General features: G+C 34.1%; 1 protein-coding gene across 4 annotated transcripts in view; it reads left to right on the plus strand.

Annotated features, from left to right (window-relative positions):
- The window catches only part of LOC114333205 (potassium voltage-gated channel protein Shaker), a 935,813-nt gene that overhangs the window by 581,386 nt on the left and 337,552 nt on the right, over positions 1–16,875 (plus strand). For all 4 annotated transcript variants that reach the window (XR_007697398.1, XM_028283068.2, XM_028283062.2 and 1 more), the window contains exon 2: positions 9,420–9,543. Coding sequence is in view for 3 of the 4 variants with exons in the window: in XM_028283068.2 (XP_028138869.1) it covers positions 9,420–9,543 (124 nt within the window). In the remaining variant the exon portion in view is untranslated. The remainder of the gene's footprint in view (positions 1–9,419; positions 9,544–16,875) is intronic.

Consider the following 16,875-nt stretch of genomic DNA (forward strand, 5'->3'; position numbering starts at 1 on the left):
TGTTAATCTTGTTCGGATTTACATGTTCTAAATTTGAATGGCTTAGTTTTAGTGACGACTTTGTCGAGTTTTATTCATATTAATGTCTTGTTTGATAAGTTTTTAAGTTTTATGTGGGTACCGGTTAGGGTGGTTCGAAAAATTTTTTTTCTTTTATTTCAGATCGCTATAGTGCGCAAAAGTTGCCATTGGTATAGACTTGAAAAAAGCACTAATTATTATTTTTTTTATTAATTTGTCTTCCGGTCGCGCAATTTCTTCGAAGTTAGAAAAAATTGTGAAAAAGCTTAATTTCTCATATTTTTTTTAAAACAGGCCAGATGGTTTTAATTGCGTTCCTATATCATGCATTAACTACTAAAAGTATGTAAAATCAATATAAATGCACTTAGTATACTTTTGTTTCATATCTTCCGGTCGCGCAACATAATACAAAATGAGTAAATTTAGTAGTTTTTGCAAAATTTTAAAGTTTGACTGTTTAGTACAATTTAATCATACGACTTTTAGAGATGCTATAGTTTAATTCAATTACAATAATATATTTAAAATCCAAGCATATAGGATAAATTTTGATATTCAAGTGGAGTTCGGTCGCGCAGCTTCGTCAAAAACAGCAGACTACCGAGACGCGAGGCGAAAGTGACGAGTGCCAGCGAAGCACGCGCAGCCACAAAGAGAGATACATGTAGGAAGACCCCTACAATGGAGTATTTGTCTTCTCCATTACAACGAACTGCCATTCCGCCACCTTTTCCAACACGTAGATGGAAATACAACAGGCACAATAGGATATCCGGACCGATTGGAAAGGTCCTACCTGATTGTGAAAGACTGCCAGTTGTTGTTGATTTTAATCTTATCGATTGTGAGATTCAAAAAATTGAAAAGCGGATTCTTAGCAAGGACCGATTGTACTTGCTTGAGATATCAGAAGTCGTCAAGTTAGGACATTGTTCAGAACACTTTGTGGTACGTGATCCTGGCCCAATGTCAAAGTTGGCATCGCTGAGCGGTGCAATAATGTGGTTCTAATATAGCCGTCGCTGGAACTGTGTCCACAAACTTTACTTGAAGCTTCGGTCACTAGCTTAACGCATCTTTAAACTGCTTGTGTATGGCATAGGAAAGTATCTATACTCATAACAGGCTTGAAGTCATTGCTCACATACTTTGTTATCTCTTCATTAGTCAATGTTCCTAGCAGTGGAGAGGAGTCAGTGTACTGGTGTTCCATTTGATAATTTCATAATACTATTTAGCTTCAAAGTTTAAGTTTGATGGTTTAAATATTCTGACAGAGTTACTTTCAGATATTGCTGGCTTCTCCTTCATGATACACCTAAAGCCCAGCTCTCGGATATGGTTTCTTTCACCAGTTACCATAGCCAAAAGTAAATTTTCGGGTGGACAAAGTAAGCATTCTGTTATAAAACGTGATCAACAACTTGAAGAAGCTCTTTTGGTAAGAACCTTAAAGATTCAATGATTTTGTAATCATGTCTAGGCCCATCTGTGAATTTGTTGTTTATTTTTGTGGCAAACCACATAGGCATATTATAACTTTTGAGAATGAATGTGACAATCTCTCTCAGATTTTCAGAAGGGTTGGACACACTGATGTAGAAACGCAAAACTCTGTTAGCAGTAGCAAGCCACCTTGAATGTGACGTTGGGCTAGGATCACGTACCCACTACAAAGTCTTCTGAACAATGTCCTGATTTGATGACTTCTGATATCTCAAGCAAGTATTTACAATTATTGGTGCTTGCTAAGAATACGCTTGTCAACTTTTGGAATCTCACAATCAATAGGATTAAAATCAATGTGGTAGTCTTTCACAATCAGGCAGGGCCTTTCCAATTGGTCCGGAATATCCTATTGGGCCTGTCGTATTTTCATCTAAGTGTTGGAAAAGGTGGTGGAATGGCAGTTCGTTATAATGGAGAAGACAAATACTCCATTGTAGAGGTATTCCCACATGTATCTTTATTTGTGGCTGCGCGCGCTTCGCTGGCATTCGTCACTTTCGCCTCGCTTCTCGGTAGTCTGCTGTTTTTGACGAAGTTGCGCGACCGAATTCCATTTGAATGTCAAAATTTATCTTATATGCTTGGATTTTAAATATATTATTGTAAATAAATTAAACTATAGCATCTCTAAAAGTCGTATGATTAAGTTGCACTAAACAGTGAAACTTTGAAATTTTGCAAAAACTACTAATTTTATTCATTTTGTATTATGTTGCGCGACCGGAAGATATGAAACAAATGTATAATACGTGCATTTATATTGATTTTACACGCTTTTACTAGTTAATTCATGGTATAGGAACGCAACTAAAATCTGGCATGTTTAAAACCTGTCTGGCGACCTGTCTGGCGACCGGAAGACAAATTAATAAAAAAATAATAATTAGTGCTTTTTTCAAGTCTATACCAATGGCAACTTTTGCGCACTATTGCGATCTGAAATAAAACAAAAAGTTTTTTTCGAACCACCCTAGTACCAGTGTTTTTTGAGTCATTATTTTGACCTTAAGTTGTTTGGTTGTGGCACTTTTGTTGGCCCAAAGATACTTTGGGATAAATCACCTATTGCAAGTAGATATTTACAATTTAAATTTATTTTTCATTCGTTTCCAATCTAGAAATGGAAACATTCGAAATCAACAAATTTCTTTTATTCTAAAGTATCATATTTGTAGTTTTTTTCTCAAATATAAATATATAAGTAAATTATTGCAGTCCTCTTAGCTTAAATTTTGTTGTATCTATATATTACTAATAATTATATATTATATGGGTAAACCGGAATATTGTTGACATACATGCGAAACAGAAGTTATTTTTTATAAAATAATTTATTGTTTTGAAGTAGTTTCTTTATGGACGACAATATTCTAATATTTGAGACGACTATAAATAAATTACTAATATATTAATTAAGTGATAAGGAAATTTGGACCAGAATAAAACTAGCACGAAAAATCTTTATTAGCTGGCGTTCTGTATTGTGCAGTAGAAGTCTTTCATTTACCACACTTCTAAGAGTATCGAAGTGCTACGTCTAGTCCGTTTTGTTCTATGGATGTGAAACTTAGGCAACAAAAGTGAAGAATCTCAACAAATTAGAAGCGTTCGAGTTGTGGTTTTAACGTCGCATGCTCAAAATCCCATGGACAGCACACATATCCAACGAACGTGTGCTAGAGACCATGCACAAAGAGCGAGAATTGATCATCGTTATAAACATGAGAAAGGTTCATTACTTCGGTCATATAATGAGAGGACCTAAATATCGCTTACTCTGGTTGGTCATTCAGGGGAAAATCGAAGGAAAACGCTGGGTTGAAACAAAACAATTGTCCTGGCTGCGTAACATTAGACAATGGACAGGTCGAATGGTCGAGGAATTGTTTCATATAGCTGCCGACCGAGAAACATTTCATCAGCTTGTTATTACGACGATATCCAACGCTTGAAAACAAGCACGGCACACAAAGGAGAAGATACAAAAATTGTGAAAGGAATTACTTTTGACTACCAATTTCCAGTGGGGGGGTAATTTTCAAGATCTAATTAAATTCTTCATCTTCTTAAAAATGAATAACCATTCTCAATGGTTGTAATTACTTAGTCTTCTTCATCTTATCTTTCTCTATAATTATGCTTCTTTATTTGGAGGAATAACTCCTCTATGCTCAATGAACTCACATGTAGGTACTCCCTCTGTAGCGCGGTCTGCCGCCGATACTTCTTGATAAATTTAATAGTTTAACCATATGATTACTTCTTTTTATTGTATTTTCTTCTCATACTATTCGATATAGAAATAGGTGGTTAATTAATTAAAGTCGTAAACCATGAAATGAAATATATGATTGTAAATGAAAATAACAATTGGCGTAACTTATAAATTATTATCGGTTCAAAAGAAGTGCACTTATCCTATGAAATGTTATAGCTGGCAAGTAGGAAGTCAGCATCAACGTCGTACCTCGAAAACGTCTTACCATAGGCGCCCTTCTGAGCCACCCAAACAAAGCCTAGATTCATCACAGAAGCAAAAACTGTTGTCTGATTCGTTTGGGTGGCTTTGATGGGCGCCTAAGGGTAAAATGTTTTATAGGTGAAAGACGAAATATAGACTTCGCTGTTGAACGTCGTACAGCAGTACAACCACGAACTATGGTATGGGGTAGTATATTTATGATTTGAAAGCAGATCATTTCTAGTTTCTATTAACGGTACTTTGACAACCCGACGATATATTGGTGAAGTACTGCAACCGGTTTAACCTCTCTTATCTACAAACCATTCAAAATGATATCTTTCAACTGGATAACGCAAGACCTCATTTTGCCCGTGAAACCATAGACTAGGTCAAAATCTAAATCGGTTGCCACGTCCTCCAGCAAACTTAGAAGACCTTTTGAATGCTATAAGAAGAATCTTTTGTAATATGATATGGACCACTTAATTCGATTCATGCCACATAGAGTAACTGCGTGTATAAAAATTCGGGGATTAATGTTTTGATGAAAATGACGTTGCAAATTTGTTTGTAATGTTATCAAATAATGGTATCAATATATACATACAGAGTGGGCCAAAGAAAACAGTCCACCTCGATATTTGGCAGTGGTTATTAAACAGGTCGATTTTTGATCTAAGGGGGACACATTTTTACGGTACATACATCTATCATTTGTCAACCCCCTCCCTTCCACTTCCCCGCCCCTTATTTTTAAATAGGAAATAGGGGTCCTGTGCTAGCTCATTTGAAAAGTAATTTAATTCTCTATTTAGTAGTATAAATATTAATATAATTATTTTTACATGGTGCCCAAGAAAAAAATATTTTAATTAAATTAATTGACACAAAAAGAAGAATGTATGTAATTTATTTAATTCACAATACATCCTACTGCTGTAACAAAACAGAAAAGAATGTTTTTTGATAAATAAATATTGCTTTTCGCTTAATTTCAATGTTCAAGCTGCCACCCGTCTGCCTCTTGGTAGGTTGAATATTGAATTTAAGCAACCAAATAGATTACATAATGGTGACAAAAAGATACCGTAATGCCGTGAGATCTACTAAAACTTACCCTGGAACTGATATCGGTTCGGATCATAATCCAGTAGTATCTGTGTTAGAAGCTAGACCAAAGAAAATGAGAAAAACCATCATCCCAACGTTAGACTTAAGTCAGCTTAAAAGTGAACACCGACGACAAACAGTGCGCGAAGAAATCAACACCGACCTCAGTGTAGCAGAAAACCAAATCCGCAGAACAGACAACATAGATGAAAAACTGAAGTATATAAACACTATAATAAGAACTACGGGAAAGAAACACCTAACCAAATCTCCAAAGAAACATAAGGTGTGGATGACACCAGACATACTAGAACTAATGGATGAAAGACGCAAATTGAAGAATAATTCAGAAAAATACAGAGAGGTTGATAAGAACATAAAGCAAGTAATAAAGAAGGCCAAAGAATCATGGATTAAAGGACAATGTGTAGAAATGGAAGACTATGAAAGAAAGTATGACACATTCAATATACATAAAAAAAGTAAAAGAACTTAGAGGAACCCAAAGAAGACATCAAATAAGTTTGCTTAAGGACAAAGACGGAAATATTATTGTAGACTTAACAGAAAAAATTAATAGATGGAGTGAATATATAAGAGAATTGTTTGAGGACAACAGAAATAACATTGACAAGGTAAATGGTGAAACGGGACCTGAAATCCTAAAATGTGAAGTAGAAATGGCACTTAGAAATTCCAAAACTGGAAAGGCAAATGGACCCGATGAGGTTCCTACTGAATTACTAAAGCTCTTGGATGATGAATCAATAGGTATAATATTGCACTTATTTAACACAGTATACAATACTGGTATTATACCTCAAGAGTGGCTGCTGTCTACATTCGTTACACTGCCAAAGGAATCCAATGCAAAAGAATGTTCAGAACATCGAACAATATCTTTAATGAGCCATCTACTAAAGATATTTCTAAAAATCATCCACAACCGAGTTTATCAAAAGTTGGAGTCAGATATTAGTAATACACAGATGGGGTTCAGAAAAGGACTAGGTACTCGAGAAGCTCCCTTCGGTTTGAATGTTCTTACACAAAGATGCCTAGACGTTAATCAAGAAGTACATGCATGTTTTATCGATTTTGAAAAAGCGTTTGACAGAGTACGCCACGATAGGCTAAGAGATATTCTTGAAAGAAAAGACATAGATAATAAAGATCTGCGAATAATTCTCAACTTATATTGGAATCAGAAAGCTAACATCAAAATAGAAAACGAGATATCAAAAGCAATAGAAATACGTAGAGGAGTAAGACAGGGATGCATTTTGTCACCACTGCTATTTAATGTATATAGTGAAAGCATCTGTCAGGAAGCCCTTTTGCAAGCAAATGAAGGAATCGTAATCAATGGAGAGGTTGTAAATAATATTCGATACGCAGACGACACTGTACTAGTTGCAAGAACAGTAGAAGAATTACAACGATTACTTACAAATATAAATATTGCTTGCAACAATTATGGCATAAACATTAATATCAAAAAAACCAAGTATATGGTCTTCAGTAAAATCATGACACAACCAGCACATATTAGTATAAACGGCATTCAAATTGAAAAAGTATCAAGTTATAAATACTTGGGAACTTTAATAAACGAAACTGGAGACCAAAACAATGAAATAAAAAGACGTATCGAAATTGCCAGGGCCACCTTCATAAAGATGAGAAAATTCTTCTGCAACAGAGATATAAGCATCCCTCTACGATTAAGAATGCTAAGTGGCTACGTATTTAACACGTTATTATACGGTGTAGAGGCCTGGACTCTCAAACAGAACAACATAAAAAATATTGAAAGTTTCGAGATGTGGTGCTACCGTCGAATGCTGAAGATAAGTTGGGTTGAAAGAATCACGAATCTTGAAGTAATACGAAGGATAGGAAGAGACCCAGAAATTTTATTAACGATAAAACGAAGAAAACTCGAGTATTTTGGTCACCTGATGAGAGGTCATAAATACGCATTACTTCAAAATATAATGCAAGGAAAAATAGAAGGAAAACGGAATCCAGGCCGTAGAAGAATGTCGTGGATGCGGAATTTGAGAGAGTGGTTTGGCTTCACCACTAATGAACTTTTTAGGTCAGCTGTAAACAAAGTCAGGGTAGCCTTGATGATTTCCAATCTCCGATAGGAGTGGCACAAGAAGAAGAAGAAGAACAAACAATGTTTATTTATCAAATAAATATTATTTTCTGTTTTCTGTCAGCATTAGAATGTATTTTGAGTTAAATAAATTACATACATTCTTCTTTTTGTGTCAATTAATTTAATCCATAATAATTTTTCTTGGACACCTTGTATAAATAATTATGTTAAAGTTAATATTACTGGATAGAGAATTGAATAACATTTCAAATGATCTAGCACACGACCCCTATTCCCTATTTAAAAATAAGGGGTGGCGGAAGTGGAAGGGAGGGGTTGACAAATGACAGATGTATGTACCGTAAGAATGTGTACCCCTTAGATCAAAAATAGACCTGTTTCTTCATTTCCTTAAGTTCGAATAAATACTGCCAAATATCGAGGTGGACACTTTTCTTTGGCCCACACTGTATATACTTCCATAAATCAACATTTAAAAAAAATTCCTTCTATAGTCCCTTCCACCTTGACTTTACTGTATAAGGAATATGGGCAATGCAGTCCTTATGAGTTTTCAGCGCGGTGATGCCGATTGTATCAAAAATAATTATTTGTAATCGAACATCAGAAAGATTAAATTAAAACTGTTTTAGAAAAGCAATCTACAATTTTAGGATTTATAAGCGTTTAAGTTTATTTAATATACCATAGTTATCACGCATATCGCATATGAATCCTAAAATTGTAGATTACCATTCTAAAACAGTTTTGATTTAATCTCTCTAATGTTTGGTTACAAATTCTTTTTGATAAAATCGGCATCATCGAGCTAAAAACTCTCATAAACACTTATTGCCTATGTTGCTTATACTGTAAAGTCAAAGTGGGACAGACCATACTTAGGTGTTGCGTTTTTTGGCCATCCGTATAGATCTAATATCATTATTACTCATTTGTCACACTTTGTATCTCTGAAATCACATAAACAAGCAGCCTTTACTAAAACATCACAAAGACAATGCAGACAGAGCAAAATGCCATGGATCCTTTAAGTTTTTCTCATTGATTAATTTACAAACTTAAGTTTCTCCACGTTAAATTCTTCACGTTTATTATTATGTATAAGTTGTTGAAAATATGTGTACAGATATTCATATCTTGATAAAATAAAAATCACTTATTTTTAAGTAGTTATAAATTTGTCTTATTTATTAATGTAATTTTCTATCAACTTATATTCTTAGCAGCTTTTTGTGTCGGCATTTAATGTTTACGTTGCATGGTGTGCTAGTGGTTATGTTTTCGTAGTTTTCCTTATGTATTTATTGTTAACTGCCAGTATCTGGTCATGTAGTTACAGTATGGTATGTAACCAATATTTCTTGCCATTCATTCTCCATTTTAAGAAATATTATACAAATATTGTTAAAAAATATGCCTATAGAAATATCTCAATATTTTTTTAACCACGTACCATGGGCAATAAATACGTACAAATACAATAAAATACACATTACATTTCTACGTTTTATGTAAAAATCTCAATTTAATTCGGATTGAAAAAAGTAACAAAATTTATTCTGGATTCCTGGAGATACTGGTATTGAAGGGAACAAAAAAGCGGGCCTACTTATCGGGGGAGGAAAAGAAACATTCAAAGGCGCAGAACCTGTCGTTAGCGTAGAAGGAAGCACATCCAAAAGAACAAGATCGCATTGTGTGAAACGAATAAATCGTCCCTAGTAGTACGAACAAAGGGGTCTCAAATATTTGAAAATTTTTCTACATGAACCTTTGAACAAGAGATCCAAAAACCTACTTGATATGAATAGGAGTAACTGATGAGGAGACCACGCAACATCTTCTGTGTTACTGCCCATGGTTGGATAGGATAAGGCTCAATATATTAAAGCAAAATAGTAATGAGAGTAACTGTTGGGTAATGTTTATCAACTAAAAATTCAACAAAGTTGGACTGCTGTGACGACTGATGATTTACAAATGTAAATATACTTTAATGTAGCATCTAACTCGGTAGTTAGTCTATAAAATTTAAAACTGGTAACATAGTCTTACAATTTACTTAGTATTTGTCTTTGATGTTTAGCACTTCAAAAGTATAATCCTATCCCAACGCATAGCCAGCTTTATAGCACTACGTAAAGCTCTATAAATAAAATTTACTAATAGCTTTTTCTTTTGTAGGTCGCTGCCCAAGCTCAGCAGCCAGGAAGAGGACGGGCACACCCCCCACACCCAATTCACTGGTGTAGCCCATTTCGAGCCCATCCCACATGACCACGATTTTTGTGAGAGGGTTGTAATAAACGTAAGTAGTTTATCTTTTTCATTTTCTAACGTTCAAGGATACATTTAAGGTATAAAGAAATTCGTGCTGCCCAATGCAACTTTTACACTATACAGAGTGCGCCAGAATATACAGTATTGGAAAGCATTTACTTATCGGGATGGTACTGTTCAAAATGTGTTGCGTTGCATTGCAGACAATATTCATAATGATCATGCAGATTTTGAAACATATTCTGGAACACAGATTACTGCAGCGTCCTGAAAAAAGTGTATCTGTACAATTTTTATCCTTCAGTATTCTGTAAACATTTTCTCCTTTAAAATTGCCCATATATTATAATCATCACAGGTAATGTGAGATCGGGAGAATGTGATGGGTGTAGGAAATAATTATATCCGAAAATAATTTATCCTGGAACTGTTTATTGCAGTATAGTCACGTATTTTCGAGCAGTGTGGCAATGTGGCATGTCAAGGTGCTGATATTTAATTTCAAGGGTGTTCATCAAATATTTAGTTTTTGGTGCCACCTTAGCCAATTTTTTTCTTTAAAAAAATTTAGACCATTACCCGTAGGCGCGCCAATGATGAATACAAAATTGTTATTTGTATATAAACAACGCTGGACGGAAGGGCCGCCCGAGAACTTTATCGTACCGATCTATTATCGTTATCGTACTAGATACTGGCATTCTATAAAAATAACAAAGTTACTCGTTATTTTAATATTTTAGAAACACCTTGTATACTTGAAAATATTTTATGGTTCTACGCATCATTAATTCCCGCATTTGAGAAAATGTTCGGGGACACACTATAGATTATTGCATAAATCAATAGAATATTAGTCATACTTTCATTTCAAATTAGTCCATTTTTCTGAGAAATTAATAGTTTACAATTTTTGCATTTTACTGCATGGATTGTAATGAAATTTTGGGAGTAGCCCAAAGCTTAATCTCCTAATTCAAAGTCTATCCTATATACTATGGCGCTTTTATCATGTGGGCGGTTCTCACCACTTCTCGGGGATAGAACATTTTTATTTTCGAATTGCATGGAGCAAAAGGAAGAATTTTAAGAAAATTTAAAAATGCGCTCTATAATTTGATCTTATTTTTTTCACCCGTCCAACTTTTTGAAAGTAGAAATAACACTATATTAAGAGGTATTGCAAAAGAAAAACAATGCATTTAAATTCTGGTGAATGAGGGGTTAAATGTATGTACTTCTCATTTTTCCTTAAAGTACATTAGTCATATATTTTTTGCACCATATCTCGCTTAGTTTGAATGTAACCGACATCTAACGGTGCTCGTTTTAAAGGCCTTTTCAAACACTACAAAAGCATGAGCACTTTGAGCATGCACCAAAAAACAAACTGTTTTTACCTACCATATCTCTTTTTGTATTATAAATAGAAAATTTACGAAGGAACGAATCTCTTTGTTATTTATAATTAAAAAAAAAATTATATAGTGTTTTTAGTTTGATGCATAGTTTTTAAGGTATTCACAAAAAACCGTCCGAAAACGTGTCATTTTTAAATGAAAATGTCCAATTTTCAACTACGCATAACTCAAAAAGTATTGAGTTCTCAAAAAAAAGTATAGATCAGTTTTTGCTTAAAAATAGGTTCTCTAGCCACTTCCATGCTTATTTTGACTAATAAATTTTCCACCTCCTTGAAGGGGTAGGAATTGCCCCAAGATAAAAGCGCCATAGTATATAGGGTAGATTTTGTTTCTTGAGCTATTCCCTACTTACTGTGAAAATATCAAGTACATCGATGTAGTAGGATGGAATTCGGAGCCAAATACCCTCAATGACTGCCCTATAATAATGCTCTGCTATGATCGCGTGAGAGGGGACACACACAAGGTTCTAGCAAAATTTCAATTTTCTGTAACTTTTCGAGTTTTTGAGTTACAGCAACGAGTTTTATGTCATTGGAAAAATAATTTTACATTCTTTCAAAATATGTAAAAATATACAGGGCGTATGTAAAAAATTAAGATTTTTTTTTCATTTTCGGTTAAACCGGAAGCCATATTGTGGGTAAAATTTATTGTGCTAATAGATAGCAAAGTACTATATATGTCTGCCAAATTTAAAATTTTAGTTTCTATTACAGAGGTAGTTACGGGCACTCGAATATTTTTTTATAAAAAATTCATAACTCCCCTCCTATGAGGAGTTAATGAATCTGGCCAATGTTATTCAATTTACTGATAGGATATCAAAAATATATCAAAAAATAAATAAATTCCTTGGAGTCATTTTTGAGAAAATTTAGTTCAAATTTATGTCAAATTTTGACCCCTTAAATATAGGCAACCCATAACTTTTTCTGAAAAACGATAATATTCTTGTTATAGCCCCATCTTTAGGCTATATAAATGTTTTTTCAAATTAAATTTATCTTAAACAAGTTTTTAGATTGGTAGGGAAATGTATCGGGTGGGCGGTCGGCCATGCTGGCCGCCATTTTGGATTTGGAAATGTCAAATTCCGTATTTCTATTTACCTATCGATGAGCTAACTTTAAGTTAAATTTCATTCGTTTCGGTCAAAATTTGCAAAAATGGGCCCCAAATAACCCCCCTACTTCGGCCCCCCTTTGAGAGGTTTTTTTCAAAAGCTTAGTTTCTCGAGTAAATTCTCTTAAACTGACTCATACCGAATTTCATCGAAATCGGTCCAGTAGTTTTTGCTGGGCGGTGGCGACATACGTACGTACGTACATACTTCCGACATGTTTTTTTTATTTGCTTTTTAGACTCAGGGGGACTCAAAACGTCGAAAAAAAGTGAAATCTGAAAAAATCTGAAAAAAAAGCCGCTAGGCCATCTATGCCATTTCGTTCGTTGCAATCCGGGACTGCACGCTGGAGTCTGTTTTTGTTGGATCAGGGAGAACAGCATATGTGCCTCCTGATGAGAGACTAATAAGTTTCGAAACCGGTAGGGGTGCTTGCAGCACTCTCTGATTGGACTAGAATATGGTTCGACTGTGTTTTTTTCGTTTTGCAACGAAATTGAAAATGGTTATTCATTTTTTATTTAAATTTACTCTGTGTGGAGTATGAAGGGAACCATTCTCGTTGGAACTTTACCGCGCTGAGCAGATGGGACGTGAATTGTAAATTGTAGAGTTCCCTCATCTTCCTTAGTCTCAGCATCCGTATGGCTCGCAAATTGTAGAAGCCTCGGAGGTGTAACCAGAGAAGGTTCCTATTGTTTTCATTCTGGTGGGATGTAGAATAGCATTATGTTGTTTTATATGCCATTAGAGTGAAAACTTAGTCTTTTTAAAAGCAATAACTAATAGATATTTGGCAAAAAGAGATACAGAAATTAAAAATGGAAATGAATCTCAACAAAACAAAGCTTATGATAATAAATGAAGATGAGAAAAGAGAAGGGAATACTAATATAATAGTAAGGGAACAAGTAATAGAACACGTATCTGCTTTTGAATATTTGGGAAATATAATAACGATGGAAAAACAGACTTGGCAATAAGTAATAAACTGAAGAACTAACAACTAACGTGTATTACTCTTTAAATAATACAATTTTTGGAAAGTCAGAAATAAACAACAAAACTAAACTCAGAGTATATAACAGCATAGTAAATCCGATAATGACATATGGGGCGGAAACATGGATTGTGCAAAGGAAACATGAATCAATGATAAACGCGACCGAGATGAAATACATGAGAAGAATAGCCGGACTTACGAGGTTTGATAGATTCAGAAATGAAGATATCAGAAGAAAGCTGGAACAAGAACCGATAATGAGGAAGATCTAAAACAAACAATTAAGAGGTTTGGACACATACAACGAATGGAGCAAAAAAGACTTAAAAAGAAGGTACATGAAGCCAAAATGGAAAAAAGGGAAGGCCGAAGAAGATATGGATGGACCAGATCCAGGATATAGGTGAAAGGAGACACATGAGTATGAGGGATATGAAGAAACTGGCCACCAATAAAAGCGATTGGAAGAAATGGGTAAAAGGCGGAACCCGACATCCGACGCCCTAAAGGGCACTAAGGATTATGAGAAAGAAGAAGAAAAATGATTCAAAGAGTCGGAAATATGAATCAATATAAAAAATATTCTCAGTACCCTGACGAAAATATTGATGAAACGAGTGCTAATTTAATGCAGAAGTGCCTGAGACCAATTCAAACCAAAAATAGAAGAGTCCCAGATACAGAATACGTATTAAAAATAATAATATACACTAATTTAAATCTGAAACTTTCCTTTAGAACCTCTTTCTGTTAACATACTAAATATCTGCGTTCCACAATTTACAAGGCATAGAGACGACAAATATGGAAAACTGAAAGAATTCTACAATCTGCAATCGCATTCCGCTTTCATTCTTCTACGAAAAGGTACGAGAAAAGGTTCTTAGTACTAACAATCTGAGTAAAGATAGAAGTGAATTAAAAGACAATTTATGTTTCATTTCGATTCAGAGGCAAGGCATATGTAAAATTATATATACCTCGTCCAATTTACTTACCGTTGCACGTCATCCGCGCCATAGCCTGTGACACGATACTAACACGAAATATCTAGGCGGTAGGTGTGTTCCCCTTTAGAATCATTTTGATTCTAAAAAAAAACACACCCACCGCCTAAATATTTCGTGTTGGTATCGTGTCACAGGCTATGGCGCGGATGACGTGCAACGGTAAGTAAATTGGACGAGGTATATACATTACATAATATATATTTTACATGCATAATGAAATTATACATGTAAAATTTTAGACAAACAGTAACAATCCGAACGGTGTGGATCGGAATGGGTGATGCAAGAAAAAAATGTAATGGTCGATGAATGGTCACATTCTTCTTCTTTATCGAGGGTCGTTCTCTCCTTCTAATTCCTTGGGCTCTTGTCAGGGTGCGACGATACTCTGTATATTATTAGCTTGCTGTTTCCATTGGTTGCGATCATGTGCAAGATGAGCGGCATTATGTAAAGATTTTCCCACCAGTTTTGTCTGCCCATTCTGTTGGAGATCTTCCTCTTGGTCTTCGGTCTTCAACCTTTTCTTCTACTATAAACTGGGAGTTGCCAAATAGCATTTTGGGAGCTGCCACTCACCAGAACTAATGCTACCAGATGCTTACATATGCGGAAGGCTGAAGGAATCAGACAGATCCACTGTCTGTTTCGGTTTCATGACAGCTAATATGTTTTTTATGTTTGAACAATTTTTTTACAAAGGATTTTTTTACAATTTTTCTTCTTTAATTTTGGACCTTGTTAGGAGGGGAAATTTCCTCATTTCCCCTCCCCGTAGATCCGCCACTGGCCAGAGGACATCTTTAACATCTGTTTTATCGGGAACGTGCGTCATCGTGAATAATGTTTGCAAGGCTATATCATGTATACAAGATATAAAAATAATCATAAACAAAAAATGTATAAATATTTTCAATTTCTTTGCAACACGAAAATGAAGCAGCTGCATTCATAATACTCTTATCTGGTTAAATCAGAGAGTTCAGAAAGAGTCTATACCGGTTTCGGAGGTCTTTTCCCCCTCATCAGTAGTCTCATATCCTTTTCTCTCCGATTTTTTCAGGTATCACACTTTGGGCCCTTCCAAACCAAAGAAAGTATTCCACCTGTTGTTAATCTGGTGGTATGGGAATGTAGCCTAATTAAATAAAAAAAAGTCAAAATGTAAATTCGTACAGGTTAAAACAAATTTTATATCAAAGTTTAGGTGGGTGCAAAAGATATTTTCCAGAAAGTATCCAAATCATACAAGGGGATCATTGTTTAAATAATTAAAAAGGGGTCATTTTTGCAAAAAAAAAAAATACTTTTTTAACTGCTGAGGTAATTATCTTATTAATGAAGGTCTATGGGATTCTTTTCTGCAAAGCTTAAGGGTAAATCTTTCACATAAGAGTTACTATATTAAATTTGACCCCCTATTTTTTTAAATAATTGTATATAAAACTTTAAAAACAAATTTGCAAAAAATTATTTTTAGCGTTTTAGATAAGCACTATAAAATATCTTGTTTTACAGATTAAGTTGCGATATGTTACCAGTATTAAGCAAAAAAAATTGGTCGGAAAATATTTAATATTTTTTGAGATATTAAATTTGCTTATTAAATGTTACTATATTTTCAATTGCAAAAACGCGGTTGTTGCCAAAGAAATATTCACCTGCTTAAGATCTCGTTATTTTTATTTTTATGTATATTTTCGATAAATGTATTGATAAATTTAAATTTCAGTTAAACTCCCCCCTAAAATGGCATTTAAAAATTATTCAAATTTGTTTATAATTTCTTTTCTTAATAACGTCGCGGGGATTAAGTATTTTGAAATTCCGTTTCGATAATTGCGTTCCTGGGAATTTTTTACTAATTAACAAAATTTTTTGTCATTTTTTCTTCTTTTTTTTTTTCTTGTAGTTATATTACTACGGGCCCTTTTAGGGCTAAATTTTATTAAGAATATCGAATCTCTAAGTTGTAGATTTTAGACCTAAAAATATTAAGATTTAACTAAAATATCTTAAATAAAATGTGGCTACTTACTGAGTTACGGGGTGTTTTATTTAAAAATTTAAAAATTATTGTTTCCAAGTACTTTAAAACTATTTGACGTATCCTTATCATACTTGACAGAAAGTGTGGCTATTATACACCCTACTAAATTGTGATTAATAAACGTTTCTAGCTAGTTCCAGAGGCGTACGACAGGGGATAGTGAATGATTGACACTTCCCAAATTCTACGCCACTGAGTGAATTACTATTTTAGCGAAATTTTTCGATTCTCCAATACTTTGTATGTAAGTAGCTTTATTGGTATCGATAAAGTCATCAGTTTGAGAGATATTGGAAGTTTAAAATGAATGAATGAATAAATCAAAATAACTATGCCGTTTCATTTTTAACATCCAATATCTCGAAAACTAATGACTTAAGCGTTACCAGTAAAGAGTATATTATTTACTTAGAAAGTATTGGAGAATCGAAAAATTTCGCTAAAATAGTAATTACCTCAGTGGCGTAGGGTGAACCATTAAGTATCCCATGTCGTACGCCTCTGGTAGTAGCTAGAAACTTTTATGTATCACAATTTAGTAGACTGTATAGTACCCACACTTTCTTCCAAGTATGATAAGGATACCTCAAATAGTTTGAAAGTACTTGGTAAAAATAATTTTTAAATTTTTAAATAAAACACCTTGTAACTCAGTAAGTAGTCACATTTTATTTAAGTGATTTTAGACCAATCTTAATATTTTTAGGTATAGAATCTACAACTTAGAGATTCGACATTTTTAATGAA

Source organism: Diabrotica virgifera, chromosome 1, assembly GCF_917563875.1.
Source record: "Diabrotica virgifera virgifera chromosome 1, PGI_DIABVI_V3a".
Lineage (NCBI taxonomy): Eukaryota > Metazoa > Arthropoda > Insecta > Coleoptera > Chrysomelidae > Diabrotica > Diabrotica virgifera.